The sequence below is a fragment of the Watersipora subatra genome, chromosome 11 (genome assembly GCF_963576615.1).
Source record: "Watersipora subatra chromosome 11, tzWatSuba1.1, whole genome shotgun sequence".
Lineage (NCBI taxonomy): Eukaryota > Metazoa > Bryozoa > Gymnolaemata > Cheilostomatida > Watersiporidae > Watersipora > Watersipora subatra.
This window is the reverse complement of record NC_088718.1, coordinates 32985292-33006309: the sequence shown is the minus strand read 5'-3', so window position 1 is coordinate 33006309 and position 21018 is coordinate 32985292. Positions and strand designations below refer to the sequence as shown.

At 34.3% G+C, this 21018-nt stretch overlaps 1 protein-coding gene across 2 annotated transcripts in view; it reads right to left on the bottom strand.

The window, feature by feature from the left end:
* Positions 1-21018, bottom strand: part of LOC137408748 (putative acyl-CoA synthetase YngI) — a 54552-nt gene that overhangs the window by 32628 nt on the left and 906 nt on the right. For both annotated transcript variants that reach the window (XM_068095331.1, XM_068095330.1), the window contains exons 2-9: positions 18378-18551; positions 16988-17122; positions 16139-16296; positions 12814-12994; positions 11358-11444; positions 9411-9577; positions 7045-7210; positions 552-665 (exon numbers count right to left, since the gene is read on the bottom strand). In XM_068095331.1, coding sequence (XP_067951432.1) covers positions 552-665; positions 7045-7210; positions 9411-9577; positions 11358-11444; positions 12814-12994; positions 16139-16296; positions 16988-17122; positions 18378-18551 — 1182 coding nt within the window. The remainder of the gene's footprint in view (positions 1-551; positions 666-7044; positions 7211-9410; positions 9578-11357; positions 11445-12813; positions 12995-16138; positions 16297-16987; positions 17123-18377; positions 18552-21018) is intronic.

The window sequence follows — 21018 nt, the reverse complement described above, 5'->3', positions numbered from 1 at the left end:
ATTTATTTATTGTATTGGATAAAAGACTTTAAACTTTGAACGTAAAATTTTATATTCTAGTTTAGCAAAATGCGATGCAGATTAGATATAATTACTCCAAAATATTTTGGAATAACAGGGTCGACCTATACATGAGTAATACCTATAATAAAGAAAATTTTTGTCTTAAAAACACCTATTGACTTATACATGAGTGTATACAGTGATTGTTGTTGATGTAACCAAGTCATTTTTAGTACGATTTTGTAGACAATTTTTTATTGATCACTCGCTATTATGTGTTTGTAACGATCAAAGAATGTAAAAGGGGCATTCAATTAAAGTGGCGCTTTATTTTCCAACCCTTCTCCTATAGTGGCATTCTATTAGTGGGGGCATTCAATTAAAGGTTGTACTGTATATACCAAATCGAATTTCCTCAGCAAGACATAAATGCAATAATTACTCCAAAAATATTATTGAAGAGCAAGCTGATCATATTCTCAGACTAACAGTGTTGAGTTAATTACTGCAATTAGTGTGAAGCGCAAGAGCTAAACGCAGTTGCAAACCTGAATGTTAGACTTTACAATAAGCTTGGCCTGCATTCGAGCTTCTTCATCTTCATCTGTATCACCCACAGATGATGTTCCAATCACACCAGCTTCACTCATTCCATACAATGTCTATGAAAAAACATCCTCACCGTAACAATCAATTTTGAGATATAACGTTTTTTTTTAAGTTAATGTTAGGTTTTAGTATTTTAAGTCTATTGTTTTAGTTTTTAGAAATTAATGTTTTAACGTTACAATGCTAGCAATTATAAGCTTGAGAATTCACTGTCAATTTTCTATCATCGATTTAAGAGGAACTTAGAAAAACTGACATCAACACTTGATATATTCGATGACACCATAGAACTTGCAGATTTGATTCCTTCAATTATTTATTTATATATATATATATATATATATATATAAATTGTTTCCTCACCCCGGTTAACCCGTATGGGGGGTAAATTCTGCTCTAACTCGGGTCTCCTACTAGAGACCTGGGAGTTTGGGCACTCGCCTAAAGATCTTAGCTGTTCCCAATAGCGCACTTTTCTGCAACTCACCTGAGTTGATTGCTGTTGGTATTTGGGCAAGCCACATTTTATGTGCCGGTGTTATTGCGCCGAGTGCCCCAATGACTACTGGGATTACAGTTGTTCTTACATTCCAGCATTTTTCAATTTCTTCTCCAAGATATATATATATCTTGGAGAAGATATATATATATCTTTGTTTTATATATATATATATATATATACATATATATATATATATATATATACACGATTGACACACACGCCTTTGTGCAATTCTTTGCACAAAGGCTAATAGTGCCGCACCTCTCACAGAGTGCTCAACCAAACCGTACTGTTTCGTACTGTATTATATATATATATATATATATATATATATATATATATATATATATATATATATATATATATATATATATATATGTATATATATAATATATATATAACTATATATATTATATATAGTTGTACTGTATTATATATATATATATATATATATATATATATATATATATATATATATATATATATATATATATATATATATATATATATATATATATATATATATATACTCATGCTACAGACAGTACTGTTTCGGCTATTGAAGCCTCATCAGTGCAGCTCAGAGCTTAGGCAAGGGACACAAATCCCATTACCAATGAGAGTTGACTTCCTGCCACGAAACAACTAAGTTGCCTCGCAGACTTTAAGAAAGTCAATGTGCTGGCACCAGAGTGCTCAAATCACAAAAGTGATGAGCTTTGCACAAAGGCTAATAGTGCCGCACCTCTCACATATATATATATATATATATATATATATATATATAAATATAATACAGTACGAAACAGTACGGTTTGGTTGAGCACTCTGTGAGAGGTGCGGCACTATTAGCCTTTGTGCAAAGAATTGCACAAAGGCGTGTGTGTCAATCGCTGACACACAAAGCCTTTGTGTGTCAGTGATTGAAGAGGAACTTAGAAAAACTGACATCAACACCTAATATATTCGATAAAACCATAGAGCTTGCAGATTGGATTCCTTCAATTATCTATAACATATAAATATTATTTTTACAACAATTTTTTTATACCCTTTATAACTCTTTTCATTGGGTTACTCCTACTACTAGTTGATCAATATATTCTTTTTGTGGTATTTAGTTTATTGCATCAATGTAAAAGTTAAGTTGAACCTGTCAGACAATGAGGAAAGCTCTATGTATAACACAATGTAATACACAATGTATAACACAATGTAGTACACAATGTATAACATAATGTAAAACACAATGTATGTAAGACACAATGTATAGCACAATTTAATACACAATGTATAACACAATGTAAGACACAATGTAAGACACAATGTATAAGACAATATAATACACAATGTATAACATAATGTTAGACACAACGTAAGACACAATGTATAACACAATGTAATACACGATGTATAACACAATGTAGTACACAATGTATAACATAATGTAAAACACAATGTATGTAAGACACAATGTATAACACAATTTAATACACAATGTATAACATAATGTTAGACACAATGTAAGACACAATGTATATCACAATGTAATACGCAATGTATAACATAATGTAAGACACAATGTAAGACGCAATGTATAACACAATGTAAGACACAATGTAAGACACAATGTATAAGACAATATAATACACAATTTATAACATAATGTTAGACACAATGTATAACACAATGTAATACGCAATGTATAACATAATGTAAGACGCAACGTATAACATAATGTAAGATGCAATGTAAGACACAACGCATAACACAATGTAATACATATTGTATAACATAATGTAAGACACAATGCAAGACACAATGTATAATACAATGTAATACACATTGTATAACATAATGTAAGACACAATGCAAGACACAATATATAACACAATGTAATACACAATGTATAGCATAATGTAAGACGCAATGTAAGACACAATGCATAACACAATGTAATACACATTGTATAACATAATGTAAGACACAATGCAAGACACAATGTAATATACAATGGCAAAACTGAAACCATAACCATTACAATAAAATAGATACATGTAAATGTATCATCTTTTTCCAGTAGGTAAAAATTAGATTAAGTTTCCACAAACCACATAATTTAAACCTTAACTGCCACCATCCCAAGTAGGAGTTGTTGAAATAGCAAATCAACTATGCTGATCACCATGGTTACATTATTTTTTATATTTATTGCCTCAATAAAATAACTGCAAACAGTTTTGAGATTAATATGCATTATGTCTCCAGAACGATGTCATTTAGAAGGCGTTGGCTACTTAGCGCATATCGTTAATTTTGTGGCATAACTTTGCTTTTTACAGTTGACCCAATAACAACGCTAGCTTATGATAATTTCGCGCTTTTTGAGCTCATTTTTCTTTTAGCGTTCAGCCTATTAAACATCCTGTAACAAGCTACAAGCATTGTTAAATAGCTTATTTACATTTCAGAAAAGACTGAGATTATTTTGAAAGCTGAATTTAGAGGAAAATGGGTTTTAAGACACCCGTCTTAATAATTCTAAATAACACTAAACATCCCCAAGTTCCCATCCCTAAAAAGCTAGGTTACGAAACATATTTATGAACGGGGTTGGTAGTGTCATCTGCGACACCGATATTGAATCGCTGTAAAAAGCCTTCAAAAACAAAAATGACTTTGAAAGTTGGTAGACCAATCTTTATTTTGAATACAAAATTGGAATCAGCGTGTCTGATTTACCTATGAAAAAACTATGAAAACTGTTCATGGCAGTTATGGCTTAACATGAGAATATTAAAAAACATGGTTGGACAATCGAAACAACAAATACACATACGACCAACTTTGAGAAATATATATATACATGTAGATAGAGTTTTTCTAACTTTTTTTAGGTTCGGTGTTTGAGATAGCTTAACATACAAAATTTACTGTGAAGTAAAACAAATTTATAATTTTTTCGTATTCTCAAACAAATTAAACAAAATACAATATCTTCTTACATGAACTTTTGTTCCAACATCTGGCTATTTTGCTATATGAAGTAATATATCGAAAACATTAACTTTGTATGTTGATGTTTGAGTCGACCTCATTTTGGCCTCATGATTAATTAATTAATAATTATTAAAATTATGATTAAAATATTAATTATAATGATTGTAATTGTTATTATCGCTTAGCTAAATATAAAGTAAATGATGGAGCATTATTGTCAGCCGCTTTTTCACTTTTTACTCGCACACCATCGCTATACGTTGATGGTATATCGACATATGAAAATCTGCCATTACATCAAAGCATTATAGTGCCTTTTGTAATAATCTGTATGGCAGATAACTACTTTTACACATGTAGGTTAAAGTATTATAGTTCCTTCGGCAAGCTCAGTTTAAGGCTAGATATCCCATCATTCCACTCTGTTCACAAGCTCACAATGCTCTGTATATGTTGTAAACTTTCAGCTCGAAAAGAGAATGATAATAAAATATATTACATTCTTATCAAATCTTTATTATTAAAGAGACTGAGCTCTCGAATGTAACTCTATTAGTAAAATATGTCAGCCAACTTATGTGAGTGAAATTTGCTGCGCTGACTGCATTCTACTGAATCTACAAGATGTAGCATCTCTCTGAATTTTTCATTTTCTCACAAAAGGTGAATACATTTCTGTTTTAAAAATGATTTTTTTGGAGTTTTCAAGTTTTCAAGCCATTGATATTTTATATGTTACTGGATTTTATTGTAAAAGCTGGTAAAATAGTAAAAATGAACTATAAAATGTTTACACTTGTGAGAAAGGGATATTCATAAGGTGTTCATATTTTAATCTTGTGTTTCAATTTCGTAATTGTTGAAGAAGAACTTTTGTAAAGGCATGAATACAAATTTATCTTGTGAAAATTCTGGCGAGCTATTTGAAAAATAGACCACCAGACTCTATTTGAACGCCGCCTCCAATTGACCACCAGCATCGAGGAGAGGTTGAAAAATAGAGCACTATAGCGTTCAATTAGAGGTTTTACGATACATATCCTGGTTCAGCTACAGGCAGCGCAGACCTTGTTTGGATTGGCGACGTCTGAGCTGGCATGGCTTTGGTTATTGCACTCATCATGAAGGTTGCAGACATTATACATGTATAAGCAAGGGTCTTGTCTAAGGACCACCAGAAAGGTGTGGTTGCTGGGATTTGAACCTAGGACCTAACGATCACTATCCAGAAACCTTACCAACTGTGCCATTTGTCCTATCAACACAACGATCCTCTAGGACTTCTACATCCGGCCGGACTGACAAGCATGTCCTAGCAGACCAACCAGATATAGCGGTGGTGGACAAAGAGAACAAGAGGGCTACTATAATAGATGTAGCAGTACCCAATGACTACAATATAGCCAGCAAAAAAAGTAGAGAAATATCTCCTTCTTGGAGAAGAGATTGAAAAAAGCTGGGATGTAAAAACAACTGTAATTCCAGTAGTCATTGGGGCACTAGGCGCAATAACACCTGCGCATAAAATATGTCTTGCCCAGATACTGACAGCAATCAACACAGGCGAGCAGCAGAAAAGTGCACTATTGGGAACAGCTAAGATCTTGAGGCGAGTGCTCAAACTGCCAGGTCCATGGTAGGAGACCCAAGCTAGAGCAGGAATTACCACCCATATGGGTTGACCGAGATGAGAGACCAATTTAAATATATATATATACATCTATATATATATCTATATATATATGTAAATATCAATATATATGTATACGTATATATATGTGTGTGTGCGTGCGTGCGTGCGTGCGTGCGTGTGTGTGTGTGTCTAATACTTATTTATCTGAAACAATCTCTAGACAGGGAGAAGCATGAGAGCATGAGAAGCTGCTAGCATTATTCCTTGACAAATGTTTTAGAAGTACATAAAATGATTTGGGTATATATATACACTAGATGTAATATTCAGCAATGCTCGGGTATTAAAAATCAGCCTATAAGCAATGAGAGGTAATGAGAGTTGCCTGCTACTTGCTATTAGCCTGGCACATTGCCAATGGATAATTTGAGTAAGCTTACTATTAAGAGCTACCGCTTTTTATGATGTTACGCCATCACTTTGCGTCATGACTGAAACCGGTAGCCTATTTGCTCCCATATAGCGACTTATATTGCCTATTGAATCTATCAAGTTCGTGTGGTTTAGTTAGTAAGGAGACTGGTGAACGGGAGGTACCAAGATCAAATCTTCTGCTTTATGGATTCTTTAATCCAAGATTTTAAAAGCTATAGATGGACATATGTGTCCACGGACAACCAACATTGAGAAATAAATGTGTTTCTATATATATTTATTTTCTATACATTTCTATATATGCATAAACTAAATATATATATATATATATATATATATATATATATATATATATATATATATATATATATATATATATATATATATATATATATATATATATATATATATATATATATATACATTTAGTTTATATAGTTTATATAGTTATATATATATATATATATATATCCCAGTAGTCTTTAATCCCAGTAGTCATTGGGGCACTGGGCGCAATAACACCGGCGCATAAAATGTGGCTTGCCCAAATACCAACAACAATCAACTCAGGTGAGTTGCAGAAAAGTGCGCTATTGGGAACAGCTAAGATCTTGAGACGAGTGCTCAAACTCCCAGGTCTCTGGTAGGAGACCCGAGTTAGAGCAGAATTTACCACCCATACGGGGTATCCGGGGTGAGGAAACAATTTTTATATATATATATATATACATACATGTCTAGTTTTACTCATGTATAAGTGACCATAGATATGTGTCTATATATAACTTGATAGTAAATTATTATATGTTATCAAGGTAGATCATAGGTAGATGTCACTACTGTGTTGCTATTGTGTACTTACCCAAGCCTTTCCAGAAAAGTGCTTCTTCAAATTCTCTTTAAACCCTCGAGACACAGTCTGTCCCCCATTAATGAAAAGTTTCATCGTGGGGAAGTCGATTTTATTTTTAATCACGCAGGATTTGATCATGTTACTCACGGAGCCGGTAACCGAAAGGTGCTCCACTCTGCAACCAAATTATCACTATTAGATTTAAACTGCAAGCTGAATTAAACTGATTTTAAGTGATTACTGTGACTTAAACTGTATACAACATCTAACAATTATGTTGAAAATATCATTGCAAGCTGCGTCGGTAACCTTGCACCTAAGATCCATTCTCTGAGCAGAAAAACATATTTTCAACACTTTGTTAAACCATTTATTTGATTCTATTGGCTAACTGTTGCCAAGTTTTATTTTGTTTTTTTTATTCTTTTATGACATAATTTGGAAAACATTTGTTTGAAATGAAATTATTTCCAATAATATAGTGTATATAATTAGCAAGTAAAAGAAACAGTAGCTTGTAAGGTAGAACAGTAGATGCTATTAGATTCGAAGTCCTGGGAGATGTTATATATCCTGGACCAATAGAAGAGGCCATGTCACAACACTCTGCTATTGGTGACATATCTGTGAGTTTTTATGTCAGAAAAAGGTTAAAATTGTGTAGTTGTATGTTCATGCACTTTACTGACTTAGTGATTCACAGCAGAGTTGATGTGGCTGTTGGCTATCAGCCAATCGAGTGCCGTTGTTGCTACGCCTACCGTAAAACCTTTTACGTTATGCAATTGATAATATACAGTTCACACGCAAATGAAGAGAAACCGTACATGTGTGGAATCAAAATAGTCTCAAAATTTCTGCCTCAAAATACGTAGTAGCACATATTCCATTGTAAATGCAAAAACTTATCTCACATACATTGAAGTATTAAAGCTGCATGAAACAAGAAACTGCAATTATACTGATACATACTAATTATTTCTTTGGTGCTGCATTCAGAGTTTTAACAAAAAAACTGTAGAGGTTTGGCATTAGAAAATGTAGAATTAAAGGCGTTGAGTTAAATGTTGTTGATGTAATCTAGTCATTATTAGTTTGTGAACACTTTTCTACTGATCAATTGTTATTAATGTGTTTGTAAAGATTAAGAACGTCAAATAGTGGTGGTCAAATAGGAGTGGTGTTAAAATCAGAGTGGCATTCAATTAAAGAGTGGCACTCTATTTTTAAACTCTTTTCCCATAGTGGCGCTCAAACAAAGGTGGCGAATCAAATAGAGGTGATGTTCAAATAGAGGTGGCATTCAAATAGAGGTGGCATTCAAATAAAGATGGTGTTGAAAGACAGGTTTTATGGTATTTGTAAAGATTGGAAATCTTTACATTTTATTCACTATAATAAAAGCTGTGTCTGTTCTTCTGAATCTACACTAAGAGTGGGAGGGAAAACAACGCATCACACTGAGATTGAACTCGAGTATCCAGAGTGCGAGAAAGCGCTTGACTAACTGCACCACCAGATTCACGCTGCAGAACAATCTAGTAACTGAAAACATGCTTATTACACACAATGATGATCTCTCAAGATTGTCAGCATAATGGTTATGATTATAAATTATTGAACATCAATTTGTAAGTTGTAATAACTTTCATAGAAAGCGATCCTTCATTTTTAGGGTTTAATCGAGTCAGCACCATGACAGCCTCATAGTGAAAGCCCGTGAAATTGAAACTAATTTTGCCTATGCCATATCTATTAAAGTTCCACTTCTATTTATCGTAAGCGTTGTCCTTTTTTAAGTTCATTGGACAGTAATGAAGCATGTCACAAGGACTTTGCACTTTCACACTTTCCAAAACGTAACAGAAAACTAGAAAACCATGGTCATTGCTATCCCAATGATGCTCATGGAGGGACACAACTGGGCCAGAATACGAGGAAATTGATGCCTTTTACTTTTTATTATTTTAATACGTAGCATCAGATTTCATGGGTTTTTTATTAATTGTTAGTCATAAATTGTGATAAGTCTACTTTTGTGATGACCTGAAGCTAGATTATTTATAGCAAATAAATGAACGAGTTCTTGTTTTCTGCAAATATTAATACTAATGCGCTGAAAGTCCCTCCGCTGTGAGAGACCATCATGAGTAATCAGTATGTCCACAGTTATTCCAGAGAGATGTGAGGTGGTGCAATGGCGCAGATGCTAGCATACTTGGCTGAGAATTTGAATATTTGGGTTCAATTCCTGTGTAGTGCATCTTTTTGTTCCTAACGCTGTTAGAGTGGTTGTTATCATAGTAAGGATTGTTAGTAACAAATAACAAGTCGTATTAACATATATTTACTAGAGAGGTAAGAGACTAACTCACCCTTCCTTAATCACACCTTGAGTGAAGATCATTGCAGCCTCATCTGGCGACATGTTCACATTGATGTCTGGAATGAAAACACACTTGGAAACCTTGCCAATGAGGGTCCAGGCCACACATGTGTAACTTACCAACTCGTCAATATTTGGATTCATTGACAACATCGGCTACAAAACAAATTTTACTTAAAATTAAGTTAACAAACTTAAAACATCAACTTTCAGCAAGTAACTTGCAAGTAAAGAAAATGCTATTCGTTTTCTGTAAGAAAATTTATTTCGTATTTAAATATTATATTTACCATGTCTTTAACATCCTATATATGCTTAAAATTGATTTTTATTGAATTATTACAGATGAACTAACACAAAATGTTAGTAGATTTTATCAAAAAATCATTGGTATTTGTCTATCATTTGTAATTGTTCTTGATGTTAGAAAGGGTAGAGGGCTCTTAAGGGTAGAAACCAGTGGTTGGATACCAGTAGGTAGATGCCAGTTGGTAAAGATTAATGGATGGAGGCGAGTGGGTGGAGGTGAGTGTGTAGAGATCAGTTGGTGGATACCAGTGGGTAGAGTCTAGTGGGTGGAGACAGGTGGCTACAAATCAGTGGGTGAAGATCAAGAGGTAGAGGCCAGTAAATGAAGACTTGTAAGTACAGACCCGTGGGTGGGGACTCGTGGGTGGAGACCCATGAGTGAAAGCTAGTGGGTAGAAAAAATTAGTGTGTAGTAATTAAAAGTTGAATATTAGTGGCTGAGATTGTCAGAGTAGAATAGCATATAAATACAAGTGGGTAGAGATAAATGGGCAAGTAGTTTTTATGTTGATTTGACTATCAAAATGTTATTCTGTATTGAAATACTTTCCTTTGGATTAGTATTAAACAACCTTTATTTTAAAGTCATAAAAACTTCTGCAAAGACATCTTATTTGAAAAAAATGTGCTAACTATAAACTTATTATAGAGATAAAAAAAACACCAAGCGTGAAGCTATGAAAGATTGGCAGATGTAATAAGTGTGTGCAGAAGTTATTGCATAGTATGGACAGGACAGCGTAGTGTATTAGGTAGTACTGTGATGGTTGTGTGCGGCGTAATTATTTTACTATCAATCTTCGAATCGAGTAATTAAACTGTCAGGTTGCAGCAAAGCTTTATTGTATTAGAATCTCAACTTAGTAATCTGGTAATATATTCATCTCAAGCACTTCGTATTCTGCACACACACTAGATTCTAAAGATGCAGCTCTTATATATGTCATACATAAAAACCATTGGAATCCCAGAATTGTATTGCTACAATAACAATTAATTAAATAGGAAAACGCTTATGTTTATAGAGGTTGCAAGACACAAAGACACTGAATGACTCAGGAGAATGTCAATGGCAAACCAGAACCAACATGTCAGATAACAGATTCGATGATAACTGTATGAAGAGGAAAATATTGCTGACTTCTTTAGCTGGCTCCATAAACATCATGCCACGTAATTATTGTTCCACTGGTAAAAATATCTTTATACAATCAATTAGATGGTGACAGTCTAACCAAATGTCTCGGATGTATCAGTGGTGTGGTGAAAACCAACCGGATCTCGTAATTGATTCTAAGCTTTTGTATAAACTAAATGAATGTCATAAGATAGAAAATAGAGTGTTATTAAATTGCATTTGACCTCTATCTTACAGTACACCTAGTGGTTCCGAATCCATATTCAGTGTGAAGCCAGTTTTTCGTTCCTAGATTATAATCGCTATATCTGGACACACGAATGACAGACTGACCGACCTACACCAAGATTTATATATATATATATATAGGTTGTCTAACCAAGGTTAAATGCATGAACTGATGCTAATAAAATAGAATAACAAGAAGAGAAGATAGCTCACAAATAAATACTAACAGAAGACAATACTTTTAACCTACCCATTTCTTACCTGTAAGTTGTCTGATCTCAGCTGCATGAGTTCATTGGCTAAGGAATAGTGGCTATGAGCAATGCACTTAGGCTTTCCTGTGCTTCCCTATAGCACAAATATAATAACACATATGTAATAGCAATGAGTTGGTTCAACTTTAAGGATCACACTCTGGATGGTGTAAAACTGGAACCAACAGAAGTTCCAACACAAAAATTTCATCATGCAACAGTTATCTTTGGAAATTGTTAAGCCCTAATATTTACTTCGCCGGCGAAAGATAGCTTTACAATGTAATAATGAGTATCACGAAAAATGTGGGTTTGTTCTTTAAAATGTTTGACATAAATTTACCGTATATTACTTAACTCCCATATAAGCCGACCTCAGAAAACCAGCACTGAAATTAGGGAATTTATAAAAACATAAGCCAATCCTGTAAATCGTAATACTCCATATGTATCTATTGAGCGGCTTTTGCAGGCTTAGTACAAAACGTTTCTGGTTGGTGAGTAGTTGAATAATTAGCCTATTGCATTTCTGTTAATCGAAAAAAAAACAATTATCTGGATGCATTGAACTAGTAAATAACATGTTTGCCTTTGATGCTGATCTAGTTTCGCTTTTCAAAAACACATTTCTATAGTTATTTGTTCTTAGCGATGATCGGACACATTACAGCTACACAGACTTCACAAATTGTAGATCACTGAACTTCTGGTGATTATCTATTGAGCAATAGTAGTTTTGGCAGTGAATATTTATCTTTAACAGTATTAATACTGCCATAAGTTATAGTAATAATGGTAACTCATCTGACTATAAACATGCTCAACTTGTCAATTGAGATAGTATAAAGAGGACAAAAAATGTGCGAACGAATTATGCAACACAACTGTGGCCTTTTATGGCATGTTCTGGAATCGGCTTGTATGCAGGAATACATTTCTTGCACATTCTACTGCTCAGTGTCTCCTCCATGTGTCACCAATTGAACTTTAATATACAGTAGTTCAAATATTCACAGAAAATGTTTCATATTATAACATAGCTTCATTTATTATTTGAAAAACAACTATAGAGGCCTGTAAAGAGTCTAGCGGATAAACTGCCATAGCCATTTACAAATAATCATAAAAAGCAATGAACTAGGCAAAGAACATTGTAAGAGCTTATTAAAATTGTTTATAATCTTTTAATTGTGTTTGCTTAAATTTATGACAAGTCAAAACTTTTCTAATTACTCATTACTAAATAGTATCCTGTTTTCATATAGATACAGTTTAATATTAGTTGAAAGATGAGCTGTCAAAGTTTGATCTAGAATAACTCCCAATTCTGTTCAACTGTACACCGCTGGAACACTAACAAAAGTTCAACAAAACACCTTTTAATAACCTAATAGTTGTACAAATGTTTAACATGAAATTTTATTTTGGGCATTATACTTAGTGATTTCAAAGCAAACACTTACAGAAGAGAAGAGATGATGGAGTCTGTATTTTGGTTTGACCGACTTTTTGGCTTCTTCAAGTTGCTGATCTGATACAGACTTTCCTATCTCTGTAAGCTGACTGAGGGGTTTTAGACACCTGTGCGCAGGTGCCCTGTCATTGTGGGAATTGTCATAGAATATATGCTCTATGAAGGGAAGTCTAAAAGTAGAGTAACATACCTGGTAAAAACTATGTAAAAGGTAGTAGGAGTGTTAAGAAAACTCCCATCTGATCTTAAGTACCAGTGTGTTATATTAGCGGATTACAACAGTGTATAAATAGTAAATGGTATCTTTCTATTAGGAATAGATAAAACCTAGTGTTACATATCACTAGTACTCTGACAGTCTAGAGTACAGTGAGAGATCGTCAGGTGGCCTTCTGAAGCACAGAGAATGACTATGTGTAGGGTCAGGTGGGGCAAGTTGGGTCAGGCGAAATATGTGGGGTTGCCTGTTCTGTTCGTTTTCTTTAGTTAGGTCACTGAGAATATCTAAGGTCAAGGTCATTTTCTACTATTATTTAGTAGGGAACATTTAGCAATTGCGAGTTTTATTCAAATTTTAATACTATTTCATATTAAATGTAAACATCACTAGTCATATTGTACTACGTATATGATTTGGTATATAATACAGCCTTACTCTTATGTGATTAAGCATGACTAATGGCGAAAATATCATCTATGATTTAGCACATAAACATTTGGAGCTGCTAGAGCTAATATTGAGAATAAGTTAATTCTGTGAGAAAAGACAGTTTTGAAGTTGGATCAACCCAGGTGGGGCAAGAGGGGTCTGTTATTGCTCTTGTACAATTGCTGACCTCTTTAATAGATAATAAACTGAACTTTAACAAATAGATGAAAAGTTTTATTACAGTCTTATTATAGTTTTATAGTTTTCACACTTTCACACTCAGCAAACAAAGTCTTCGAAACCACTACCACAGACACCACATAGAAAGGCTACTGTATAAAAAAGAAAAGAGTACTATAGGATTGTAATACTAACTGATACTCTAGAAAAGCAGCAGCTAAGTAATCCGAAAAAAATGAGAAAATCTGAATACAGTGGCATCTTCAAGCTCAGATAAAGAATTCTTGGCAGACAGTTTGATTGGTTCAGACAGCAATTCACCAGCATCAGAGACTGATAAAGAAGGGGAGTAATCGGTTGAGATAGGAAAGTTTGTTTTAGTAAAATTCGCTGGAAAAGGCAAAGGTTTTTGTTTATGCTGGAATGGCAACATGATGTGAAGGATTAGATTAGCTGGTAGATTTTTATAAAAAGACCCTCAAGGAATGTATAGCAAAACTGAACAAAAAGTTGTGTCACCAATAGATTCAACCAGACCATTAAAGTACTGGATGTTCTCTATTAGAACAATTACCAGAATGCTAGGAGGTATCAGCTTGAGTGACCAGATCCATGTAAATAAGAAGGATATTTGTGTAGAATATTACGCTGATAATGCTTTTTACACTTGACAAAAATATGCTAACAATATGTTATGTTAATATGTGATGATAATAATATAATTATGTTAATAATATTACTTATGCATTACATATAAATGTTCAAGGACATAATAATTATAAGCGTGAAATATATTTAAGTGTAAATCCAAAATACACAGCAGTTTTAGATTTAAAGCTTTATTGCATGACTCTTCTGATACTTTCTACATTGACTTAACTTGCCTCATTGACTGACCAAGCCTGTCCCACAATTGGGGTAAGTTGGGTCACATGACAACAAGTTTTCAAATGAGTATTTTGTCAGTTTGACTGAGGATTAACTATCATACATTTTCAGTAGAATAAACCACAGACTGAACTCTTTATTGGGAAAGTTTTACAATCCTACAGTTTCTGCTTTTGTCATATTTTGTATAAATGTGATTTTTCATTCCCGCCTCCCCCTACAATTATTTGAAGAAATCTAAAGTAGTCGAGTGGCAAAGATGGTACAGTGTCGAGCTACTAAATCGAAAGCTGCGAGTTCAAATGTTTCAATTTAATGCAGAACGTATCATCCCCACAAAACCAATGCAAATATATCGGAGTCATACTGTGACAGCATTTATCTAACTCACCATTAGCATGCATCAAAATTTTAAGTAAAAACCTTAACTATTTGAAATACAATAATGTATTTTATAGTACTTGTTGAAAAATGTTCTTATTTTTGAACTCGTTGTTCATTATATGGCAAAAATATTTGATTTAAAACTTCCCTTATGTATCTGTAGTTAATGGTTCATCATCAAAACTAGTACGCTGGCAGTCTAGAGTTCTGTGAGAGATTGTGAGATGTGTCAATAAAGCGCATAGAATAAATATTCACACAATAACACTGACATTGTACGAAGTGAATGACTGGTGCGGGTGGTAGCCTTCTGGGTGACAAAGACAAATGTTCTGTGTTTGAGCCCTGTATGCTGCAACCCTTTCTGCCAACCTCCACCTGTGGCTTTGGACAGACGGAAGAACAATCGCAGCTCTTGTTATAGTAAAGAGTCTAACAACTGTGCTACTAGTAGCCAGAAACTACTAGTAGTACAGTAACTACCAGTAGTAGCTCAAAAATAAAATGTGCGACAAACAGATTCAGCTGAATATCTTGTATCTGCATGTATAATTACAACATTAACCCATTCGCTAAAGGTTTTTTGCTTGTTGTGGCAAAATTAACTCATGTCGAAAAATTTTGAGCTGACGTACATCTGGTATTTTTGCAGTGCAAACTAGTTTCTGTCATAGAGCTTCAATCTGAAGTTTTTTTCAGGAATCAGCAAAAGTTCTGCACAAGAATCAATGTAGTTGATAAACAAATCAAATGTTCAATAGTTTTTTGTTTTAGTCAAATCTGTTGCAAAACTGGCCAGCTGCAGTTTTTCAACTGACCAAAATCATACCCCATTCTCTAATATAAAAATATACATATCAGAAATATCAGAAATATCTGAGACTCGATGCTGAAGAGTTTCACAAACAGATGAAACATGTTGACATGTTTTCATACAAACATGTCGATGTCGCTGTTTACATTTTTTATTTTTATCCATCATAAAACGAAAATGAAAAAAATTGAAATGCATGATATTATGCTGTGAAATCTGAGTAAAGAGAAACCTAACAGGTTCATTTTTTAGCGAAATGATAACCTAATATCCTAAATTTATTGTGGCGGAATTGTGGGTGGATCTGTTAATCCTGTGACCCGTGATCAATGTTTTTGTATAAATACTAAAGTGAGCCTTTATAAAGGCTTTCCATAGTGAAAGAGTAAAAAAACTCACTTGTCTGACTTTGGACTTGCGTCAGATTCATTGAAGAATTCTAAAAAGCTGGTAAAAGTGGTTCCAGAGGCTCCCTCACCAACCATTACTGCTTTTGGTTCCATTAAAGATAGAGTGTTTACTATTGATGCATCTTTAGGCATGTAGATGTACGGGTGCTGAAACAAAATAGGTATGTGTGCAGTTCAACAACAAGAAATCCTTTTAGTGCAATACATCAGCATGCAAAATGACTTACTGATTGACACTTGACGCATTGATTGGCATAATGCTTGTCATGATGAAGACATGCACATGACTTTTGATTGACATATTGATTGATGCAGTGAGTGACCCTTGTCAGGGGAAGTGACACTTGTCAGATGAAGTGGCACTTGGCATGTGTAGTGAAACTTTTCATGTGTAGTGACACTTGTCAGATGAAGTGACACTTGTCATGTGTAGTGACACTTATTATGTGTAGTGACACTTTGAACGAAACTTAGTGAAATATTCAGGTGGCATATTCAGTGACACACTGATATATTTACATTGAAATATTGATTGACACATTGACAGACAAGCTAATGATATATTGGTTAGTAGAATGGCTGATGGGCTAAAATGTTCTCACATAAACATCCTAATAAGGCATAGGCCAAGCAAATAGCACAGGCAATTTGAAGAAAAGCAAATTATTTATTTATTATTGGTCTCATAACCTAATTTGTCTTAAAAACTTAGTATAAATATCTATATTAATATCTATTTAATATCTATTAATATCTAGTATTAATATCTATTTATCAAATAATTTTTACTAAGGCAGAATTTTTGTTGAGGAGATAAATGAAAAAGAACTGTACTCACAGCAAAAGCCACACCAATAGCACTGCAGGCTGTGAACACATTAACTGCCTCTATCGTAGAACATCCAATTACAGCAAACGTATCTTCACCTGGGATAAGACCCAGGGCCAACATTCCCTTAGCATAGTCATCTGCCTGAAAATGAACGATGAACCATGAACGAGGGTAACACAGAAGAGCACATATAATCACAACACAATGTTTAACAATGAGAAGTAGATAACTCTGATTTCATTAGATATCAGTGTATTATTTAAATAGCTTGGGGTAGTTCAAAATGGGATTTAGCATTATAGTAGGTAAGTTCAGATGGCTTCTTGCATGGTATGTTGCTGAATTTATCACAGCATGCTCATTCAGTATTCCATACCCAACTAAAATTGGGAATTGTCTATGCTTTTGGATTCTATTTCTGTTTACTTCTATTTCAGTTTACCAGCTTATGGAGAATTTCATGTATAGTTCTCAGTAAGCAATTTATTTGAAGAGTGTTACAAACCTATTGTGTAATATGCAACTTTTAGTGAACTCTATGCTTGTTTAAATTTTAATAAATTTCTTACCAAATTTATAGTAAGCTCTCTACTTTAGTATCGAGCACTTTATACCGACATTTCGCCTAAATTTTCCTACATACATTGTATATACAAATGTATATACCGGTAAATATACATATTGTATATCGGTAAATGTATATATATAAGCTCTCAATCTTAGCTTGAGTAATGAAACTTCCATATTTAACCTTAAATTCGTTTTCTCTCTTGCTGCACAGGGAGAAAATGGCATATAGAGGCATCTTTATTATATATACTCATACATATCCTGACAGTCTAGTGTGTCACGAGAGACCATCATGAAAAAGCTGCACAATTACACCATTTTTATTACAGTAAAAACAGTTTGGTTTGGCCTTATTTTAGACATATGCTATTTTTCTGTGTAGCATAGATCTTACTAACGGAAAAAAAGTGAAAAATTGATTCAAGTTGACGTCGGAATAGTGCGTTCCCCTAACATAAAATTACTGTAACAATGGACCTTAAACTCGGTATAAATGTTAAGAAACAAGAAAAAGGTTCTCGATACAAACCATTAATACCACAACTACTGTACAGTCAATAGAATATAAAAGTGAGTTTACTTTTTTTCTCTTTGAGCGGCCAAATGAGTGAACTTGGAAAGACCTTGAATTTGATTAGGCAATTTACATATATTCTACAGTTCGAATAAAGTAAAATGACAATAGCGTAAACGTTCTAGTAACGTATTGTTTACACCGTAGGAGCAGCAACTGTATAAGTAAAAGAAATTTATTAAAATATAATATGTCAGACAGAGTTAGTCCAAATTCCCTTTATTTTACAACAACAAGCTACACACTCCTTACCTTCTCTAGTATCTGTGTGGTGGTGAATCTTCTATTTGTCTCCAAGTTGACCACCTCACCAACTACTCCCCTTTCTCTAGCTCTCTCAAACAGATCATACAAGACCAGGTCTTCTTGGATTGGATGGCTAGGATCAGTGGCATCCAGATAGCTCTTGGTTAGAGGTCCTAACATCTAAAAAAGGAAAAACAATTTTAAATGTAGTGTTACTAACGGTATAAGATGGTGAGCGAATTTTTCTGAAAGCTGCTTTCTATGGTAGAACTTTCAGGCTGTCTGTCATTCAACCTGTCTTGAGCTGTCAATTTTAGGTTGGCGTCAGAAGAGCGGGTAAAACTTGCTTTTTAACTATGAGAAAACCTCAGGTCATGTCACTTAACCTCATAGCTTATGAAAAATGAGTTTCCAGCAGACCACTAACAGCCTGGAGGAGTTTGGCCGTTCGGGGCCTTCAAGACAATGGATGACAACTCTGAAAAGATGGTCCTGTTTGGTATGAAGCGTCATCAGCAATAAATTGAGCTTAATATAGCTTCGTCTCCGTCTTGCCTTTGATTGCTCCGCAGTGAACTATCATTTATATAATTGCTACTTTTTTACATTGCAGGATAGCCTTTTGACAACCAGATTGGAGCACTTCAAGTACTCATGGCTTAAGGTCTCTGTTGCTGAATAAACAATAATAGTGAAAACTTTTGAAATTTAAATTGAATTTACTACCAATAAATCATACTCTATCGACAGTGACAGATATAGTGCATCTACAAACTGTAGCTTGAGATATATTACCTACATCTATGAACCATAGCCTGAGATACATTACATCTATGATCTGTAGCCAGAGATATATTGCACCTATGAACCATAGCCTGAGATATATTACATCTATTAACAATAGCTGAGATATATCACATCTATGAACTGTAGCCTGAGATATATTACATATATGAACCACAGCCTGAGAAATACTTCATCTATGAACAATAGCTGAGATAAATCACATCTATGAACTGTAGCCTGTGATATACCCATCTATGAACTGTAGCCTGCGATATATTACATCTATGAACTGTAGCCTGAGATATTACATCTATGAACTGTAGCCTGAGATATATTACATCTAGGAACTGTAGCCTGAAATATATTACATCTCTGAACTGTAGCCCGAGAAATATTACATCTATGAACCACAGCCTGAGAAATATTACATCTATGAACTGTAGCCTTAAATATATAACACCTGTGAGCTGTAGCCTGAGAAATATTATATCTATAAACCACAGCATGAGATATATTCATCTATGAACTGTAGCCTGAAATATATTACATCTATGAACTGTAGCCGGAGAAATATTACATCTATGAACCACAGCCTGAGAAATATTACATCTATGAACTGTAGCCTTAAATATATTACATCTGTGAGCTGTAGCCTGAAAAATATTATATCTATGAACCACGGCATGAGATATATTCATCTATGAACCGTAGTCTGACATATGTTACCTTTACGAACCATAGCCTGAAATATGAGATTTGACCAGCACTTTCTGCAAGCCTCCAAATCCCAGACCTCACGAAGTTTGTCTGATAATATCTCTAGAAATTTTCAACCAACATGAATCCAATCTGAAGCACACCCCTACTTCACTGCACTTTGTCTACCACTATTATCTGTGGACTGGCAAGACTGTTCCTAAGAAAATAACCTGATTGGTTGACCGGCTTAATTGACCCATTTATATGACCTTATCTTTTGATCTTATTGACACAGTTAGTCCCTCTTTAAAATGAACGTTGAACTAGTGATATTACCAGACCACAACACAACAGCCAACTGCTCTGTACGGTCAGATCTCTTATCAAGACTGGCCTATAGTCCAATGTTTACTGGTAATCTTTAGTTTGAATACACAATATTCTTTCAATTGTGACTTTTTAAACATGGTAATTCTGATTTTAGAAATGAAAACATGCCAATAATAAGTAATACCGGCCGAGGTATCACAGCTGACAATGCCTGTACTTTAGTCATTATTATCTATGGTTGGCATTTTAATTTTAACATCGTTCGTCTCTATAATAAGTTTATAGTTACTGCATTTTTTTCAAATCTCATGTCTTAATAGAACTTTTCTATAATTTCGAAATACATAGCTTTGAATACCGATTAAAAGAAAAGTATTTCAATGCAGAATTTAATTTTGTTAGTCGCATCAACATAAAGGCTGCATGTCTCCACCCACTCGTGTCTACCGACTTGTATTCACTTGCTATTCCACTCTTACAACCTCAGCCACTAATATTCAACATCTAATCATTACTAGTTTTCTCTACCCGCTAGTCTCCACCCACAGGTCTCTACCCACTAGTCCCCACCCACTGGCCTGCACCCACTAGTCCCCGCCCACTGGCCTGCACCCACTAAACTCTACCCACCGGTATTCACCCACAGGTCTCTACCCATTAGTCCCCGCCTACTGGCCTGCACCCACTAAACTCTGCCCACTGTTCTCTACCCATTAGTCTGGGATACTCCACTGGCCTCCATCCACTAGTCTCTACCTACTGACTTTCACACACTAGTCTCCACCCACTATCTTCTAACCTCTGGTCGCCACCCACTAGTCTCTACCCCGTC